General features: G+C 44.7%; 1 protein-coding gene across 1 annotated transcript; it reads left to right on the top strand.

Moving 5' to 3' along the window:
- The first annotated feature begins 1,115 nt into the window (after positions 1 to 1,115).
- Positions 1,116 to 6,445, top strand: LOC117505650 (gamma-crystallin M2-like). The gene is made up of 3 exons (XM_034165224.1): positions 1,116 to 1,198; positions 5,311 to 5,553; positions 6,103 to 6,445. The coding sequence occupies exons 1-3, from the start codon at positions 1,187 to 1,189 to the stop codon at positions 6,376 to 6,378; spliced, it is 531 nt and encodes a 176-aa protein (XP_034021115.1). The 5' UTR covers positions 1,116 to 1,186; the 3' UTR covers positions 6,379 to 6,445.
- Positions 6,446 to 6,806: the final 361 nt, after the last annotated feature.

Below are 6,806 nucleotides of genomic sequence, written 5' to 3'. Positions count from 1 at the left end.
GATGGTCTCTCTTCTTCATGGTGAAATGTTCAGACAAGAGGTTAAAAAAAAGAAAAATTTAAGATTATTGCACCACATCCCTGTGTTGTTGTGGTCCCAGGTCCACGGTCTGGTCACTTCCTGATCTAATTGCTCAAGGGAAAGTGGAATGTGTTCATAACATTTGGGCTTTGAGGGCAGTTTGGGTTCACCTTTGACCCTGTCACAGCTGACTGAATCAGTCGAACCTTCAGTCTGACATCTGCTGGTTTTCTTTTAAGTCTCTTTGGCTTCTGCCTTGTTTTCCCTCGGGGTCACCACAGCAGATCCCAGGTATTTGCATGTTGATTTGGCACGTTTTACGCTGGTTGCCCTTCTTGATGCTACTCAATTTTATGTGGAGAACGGGCAGGAATGGGCTTTGAGCCGGGAACCTTCCACACTGAAAACCAAACCACTCAGCGACTGAACCTCCAGCCCTTTCTGTACGTGGCTGGGTTTTTATTTATTATTTTATTTTTACTTAATGGAGCAGATTTGGTTGTCGGATCCAGACCCGACATGTCCTTCTCACCGAGTTAATGAATAGATTTTGGGATGTTGCAATCCTGTGAACAAACCAACCAATGATCAATTCAAAGTAGATGAAAATGAGTGTGTGTGTGTGTGTGTGAGTGTCCCTGTCTCTGAAAGGCCTCTGTTGCCACCTAGTGGAACTGAAGCAGATGTTCCTCCACAGGATGGCGGCGCACGGCACTACGATGGCTCCCAGGAGTCCGTGCAGGACTGAAGACCCTGGTCCTCGCTCAGTGTCAGTTCTGCTGAAGTGTCGTTGGATCAGGTTTAAGTCATGACCACAATAAAGATGTGAATGTTGCTCACGCTCACTTTGTCATGTTTTTAACAAATGTTCCGAGACGCGGCTGCTTTGTGATGACCTCTGACATTCTCTCCACTTGAGGCTGGATTAGCTGAAACCCGGTTGTCTGATCGACGGCGTGCGTGTAGTCAGTCAGTAATTTGCCTGGTTGGACTTTTGCTTTGATGATTCAGGGTTTTTTCCACTCTATGGCCGGGATCAAGACTTGGCAGTGATGCCAGCGTGTTAAATCCCTGCGCATTCAAACAGGATCTGGGCAGCCTTTGATTGAGGGTTATATAGTGGGGCTGTGATGCTGCTCCGTGAGCGGCTGCCGCACTTTGCAGGATGACCAGTAAGGTAAGACTGATCTTTGCTCTTTTTATTCTGTATTTCTTTAAAGCCTCGTCTGCACGGAAACTGAACAGGTGGCACTGTGACATCATCATTTTACTAAAGTTGCCTATTGGTTGTACACATGAACATGGAAAGGTGCCATATTAAAGGATTATTAACAGAGTGAGAGGTCTGTAGGGGAAATATCAGTCCAAAGTGATCGTATGTGTGAAAAACACAGAGGTCTGATATCCCTGTACAGACCGAGCAAGCGAGGTTAATAATTCATTTATTAATGGTTATTATTCCAGCGAAGCGACGCGCAGTGGCGTGAAGCTCGCTCATGGTACAGGGAGACCCAAACAGGAAGTGTCAAATTTTGAGTCCACAGTGAAACAGGAAATGTCAAATGCCGAACACTTCCTGGATCCCACGAGCCGAGATCATAGACATCCCATAATAGACGGGTATTTTGGTCACGTGACCTGGAGTGCTGAGCCGCCCATCTTGGAAGGTTGAAGTGCTGCAGCGGTCTCTCGCTGTCAGTGTTAAATTCATGCTCTGCACTTGTAATCACTGTCGATTCTCTGGTCGATTTCTTCACCGTTATTTACATTTGAGATGTGAAAACTTGCACTTAGATCAATTCAGATACATAGGTTCGATTTCTGAAGTCAGATTGATCGTTTCTCCCTATAAGGCTGTGAATGCAGCATGAAGTTGGGCTCCTGTCAGTAGAAAACTCACGTCATCAGTCAACTGATTCCTCTTTTTTTTCTCTGTGATTTGACAGTGAAGGATTGTTGGACCACATTCCCCAGCCGACCGCGCCCACCACCTGCCGAGGCCGCGTGGGTGCCTGAGCCCCTGCCCACCCGTTAGCCGCACTTGAGCATCCGACCGCCGAGATCCCCAACCACGCCGACAACGCCGCTCATGAGCTCCGGTGCCCGTTTACCTGGCAGTTGCGCTCGAGTGTCTGGCTGCTGGCTGGTGGCGCTGCTCAGGACAGTGGGAAGACTCGTATCATTCCCCGTCACCTGCGGCTGGCTGTCTGCAACCACGAGGAGCTCACGAGTGGCATTGCTAGCTGGTTTGGGGATCTCGGCGGTCGGGTTCTCAAGCGTGGCCACTTTTTTCTTGGCAGGCGGTGGGCGTGGTCGGCTGGGTGCAGATGGGATGATTGTGTTCTAATCCTTTGCTGTCAAAGCACAGAGAGAAAAAAAAGAGTTGACTGATGACATGAGTTTTCAATTGACAGCAACCTCACTTTATGCTCCAATCGCAGCCTTATAGGGAGAAACGATCAATAGTTATGATAAATCTGACTTCAGAAATCTAATCTATGTATCTGAATTGACCTAAGTACAAGTTTTCACCTCTTAAATGTAAATAACGGTAAAGAAGTCGGCCAGAGAATCAACAGTGATTACAAGCTCAGAGCATGAATTTAACACTGACAGCGAGAGACCGCTGCAGGGCCGCGACCTGCTCGGGCGGATCTGTTGTACAGCTTGACCCTATCTAGTAAATCTGCGGCATGGCTAAAACTTGGAAATACAGACTGGAATGGACGTCACGTGACTAGCGGCGTGCTGCACGGCGGCCATTACTAAGGGTGGAGAGAGACCTTGAGCCAGTTAACAGAAGTGAAATGAGGAAAAAAAGGCAGCCAGTGCTTCAGCATCTACTGCACCAACTACAAAAACAAATTCTCCAAATACTAAAATGAACTGTACGTAATTATGTAAAACAAATGTCTATTTTAGTCGTTTAATATCGATATACTGAGACTATAACTCAACGCCATAAGTTCTTTTCATTAAGCTGCGTTCACATGCAGACAGATATGGAAACAAAAATGTTTAAATATATTTATGTCTATATACTTGCAGTGTTGTTTAATATGATATGTACATGTGGTCACAGGTGGCATTTAAATTTTAACAGTGTGGTTGGAGGGGACTTTACGGGAACTTTATTATAAAATAAAAAGATAAAATAAAAGAAAAGAGTGAGCGGACGTGGCGAGGCGAACCCAGACCAGGACCAGGACCAGGACCAGGAACAGATGCAACCGCTCCCCAACCTGCAATCCAGGAGAGACAGAGAGGAGGAGCCAGAAGGAAAGAGAGAGAAGGCAGAAACTCCCTCCTTTTATAGCTCCCCTAACAGGTAGCCTAATCCAGTGATTCTCAACCGGGGTGCCGCGGCACCCTAGGGTGCCGTGATCGATCATCGGGTGCCGTGGGTATTTTTCATATTCGCGATTATTTTTCATATTCGCGATTACCGTGAATTATTTATTTTATCCACAAAGCATAAAACGACAGAATCTGACGTCAAACGTGCTGCAGCCTCGCTCTCGTCTTAAGGCGGGACAATAACAAGGAGGCTGACGGCCGATTAAAACAGTGCCGTCTTCTTCAAAAGCCATCTAAAATGCGGAGCTGTCGGTGTGTGTGTCTGTTCCTGTGTGTGCACGCACGGAGTTAACAGGCTGCAGACTGCGAGGGAGGGGGTGGGTGAGGGAGGTGGTGGGTGAGGGAGATTCCTGAATGCAGGTTCAGTGCGCAGCGAGCGCGGAGCAGAGAGAGGATTTTAACCCGAGTGAACGTTAACAAAACGGAAACGTGAAGCTGCCTTTACTTCTCTCTGAACTTTCTCTAAAGGTGTGATTCTGCCGTTACCGTCCTGTTCACACCATGTGCGCGTCGTATGCTGAATTTATGAGATCATGAGATGAAATAAATGGTCAAATATCTTTAAAAACATATTTAAAAAATGAGAATATATGAATGAACTGAGCCACACACACAAAAAAAAAACAATGTTGAGACGCACAGATCACAAAAAGCAGGTGAGAACTCTGAACTTTAACAGCTGTTATTTTCCAAAGGTATTTATTTGTTCAATCTTGAGCTTAATGCAGTGTTTAAGCACAAAACGCGACTGATGAGGAGAAACAATTTCAGAAATGCAACAGAAACAACCACAATTCAGAAAAAGTTGGGACTGTATGTAAAATGAAGATAAAAATAAAAATGTTGCACCATTCCCAGTTTCTCCACTCACAGAAGCCAAACGTTCTTCCAGAGTTGTGTAATTATACTACAATAGTAGAATATAAAGAAGGGGAAAAAAAAAAAAAATAGACAATATATTCATCAATCGCAATTATTTGTCTGACAATTAATCGTCTCCAGAAATTCCTAATCGTGACAGCCCTACTTGCGATCAGAGCGCAAAATGCTTGAGGATTTTCGAAATGCGGTGTTTTCTGTATCGATTTTCTATTAATAATAATAATAATAATGATATTTGGGTTTTGCGCAAAACCAGAGGTAATAGCATTATAATATTATTTTGGTTGGTGGTGTGCCGCAGGATTTTGTAAATATAAAAAGGGTGCCATGGCTCAAAAAAGGTTGAAAATCACTGGTCTAATCAGTGCCTCCAGGTGGCCAAGACCTCAAGACACACAACAGACACATTAAACAACACACAGATACACTAAGACGGCGGGGGCCGTCACAAACCTAAATGACATGGTAAGATGCTGAAGAGCTTCGCTCGTTCATGTCTGCGAGATGTACATATTACATATAAACACGCAAACTTACAGTATCGCCCGAATATGCTGCTGACGGCTCATAGTCAGACCTGTTTGGTTCACCTCCGTGAACAACTTGCTAACAGCTGGTCTGGTCTTAGCTGGTAAACTTTCAATCTGTGTTTTTTCTGATGCTTTTTAGAGATTTACAGAGTACGTTCATGTCTGACTTGTTTTTTTTTAATTGTGTTTTTAGCTTCCTGGTTTGATTGTCATGGTAACCAGTCTGATATAGGAAAATATCCGACTGGTAATCAGCCACTCAGAGCATGCGTAGCATCGCAGCCATATAATGAGATTTAACCACTCTGGGACCCATTTTCAACAAGTACCATTTTCTGGCTGTGAAAGTACGAAGGTCCATGTGATACGAAAAGAACTTTTGTGGAAACACCTACAGTCATCTAATCATGTGAGGATGAGTCCAGTCTGCTGGCACCTCCCCACCTGTTGGTCGAATCGATGAGAGTCCACTGAGTGATGATCCTTCATCTCTCTCTCTCTCTCTCTCTCTCTGCCGAAGATCATATTTTACGAGGACAGAAACTTCCAGGGTCGCTCCTATGAGTGCAACTCAGACTGCCCCGACATGCAGCCTCACTTCATCCGCTGTAACTCCATCAAGGTGGAGAGCGGCTGCTGGGTGCTGTACGAGAAGGCCAACTACAGCGGCTACCAGTACGTGCTGACCAGAGGCGAGTACCCGGACTACCAGCGCTGGATGGGTTACAACGACACCATCCGATCCTGCCGCACGTTCTCCTACGTGAGTCTTTTGGTGAAGACTGAACAATTTCTTGTAAAATAAATCTGATTTGTAAAAAGTAGAAACATTTGATGCATTTGGCAGAGACTGACCCTCATGATCATGCAGATAAGTGCCCCAGATTTACATAAATTCAGTATGTATGTTGACCACAGAATGTAGAAACACTCCATAGGTTGAAAACTTTCCCCTTTGGGAGCAGTCGTATTTTTCTGACCGCGATAACTTTCAGGGTTCCGGTCTATTCATGACCTAATTCAGGCGCAGCCGAACCCGAGCTGACCACCTTAACGTTCAGGGTTCAGGCCCAGTGGGGACAGTAATGATGTGTGCACTGTTCCACCCCCAGCAGAACTGAGCAGATTATCCCTGTGACCACTGAGAGGTAGTCCGGAAAACTGCATGACAGACAGCAGTTATTAGGCAGGCAGCTGTTACAGAAAAGAACTGCATTTAGGACAAAACAAGCAGGAACATCCATGACAAGGCACCAGACTGGTGGCCTGTAGATGGGCATACTGACACGTTTCCTGTCCTCATCATCTTCAGACGGGCGAAGGCCCTTATCGCATACGGATCTATGAGCGACCCAACTTCCAGGGTCAGATGATGGAGTTCAGCGATGACTGTGAGTCGGTGCAGGAGCATTTCCGCAGCCGGGACATCTACTCCTGCAACGTCATGGACGGATACTGGACCCTCTACGAGCACCCCAACTATCGCGGCCGGCAGTACTTCATGAGGCCCGGAGAGTACCGCAAGTTTAGTGAGTGGGGTGCAACTTGTGCGACCATCGGCTCCTTCAGAAGAATCACAGAGTTCTAACTAGAAACCTGAAAGCTTCATGACATTTTATTGGCAGTTTGATGCACAACATCTCCTGTTTAAAAAATAATAATAATAATGATAATAATAAAAACAGCTTTCTGTCTCTTTCTGGATAAAATAAAATATACAAATAAAAACTGAGTGACTCATTTGCAGTAAACATACAGAAACACTATCACCAGCCCAAAAACCAACAAAAAAGAAACCAAAATGTCAAGAAAAAATGTCAAGAAAAAAAGAAAAGGAAAAAGTAAAAGAATGCAAAGAAAAATATATTAAGAAAAAAGGAAAAAGAATGCAAATGAAAACATGAAAAAGAAAACACGTGAAGCACATATGCAAAGAAAAATATAAGAAAGAAAAAGGTCAATGAAAAAACAACGCAAAGAAAAATATATGAAGAGGAAAGGAAATAAGTAAAAGAA

This window comes from Thalassophryne amazonica, unplaced genomic scaffold (genome assembly GCF_902500255.1).
Source record: "Thalassophryne amazonica unplaced genomic scaffold, fThaAma1.1, whole genome shotgun sequence".
In the NCBI taxonomy this organism is placed as follows: domain Eukaryota; kingdom Metazoa; phylum Chordata; class Actinopteri; order Batrachoidiformes; family Batrachoididae; genus Thalassophryne; species Thalassophryne amazonica.
The sequence above is the reverse complement of the archived record's forward strand: the minus strand, read 5'-3'. Positions and strand labels throughout refer to the sequence as shown.

What these genes read in the sequence shown, in the direction of transcription:
- LOC117505650 (XM_034165224.1), top strand. An exon ending in CCTGCCGCACGTTCTCCTAC is followed by an intron (nt 5,554 to 6,102) that starts GTGAGTCTTTTG and finishes CATCATCTTCAG; the next exon opens with ACGGGCGAAGGCCCTTATCG.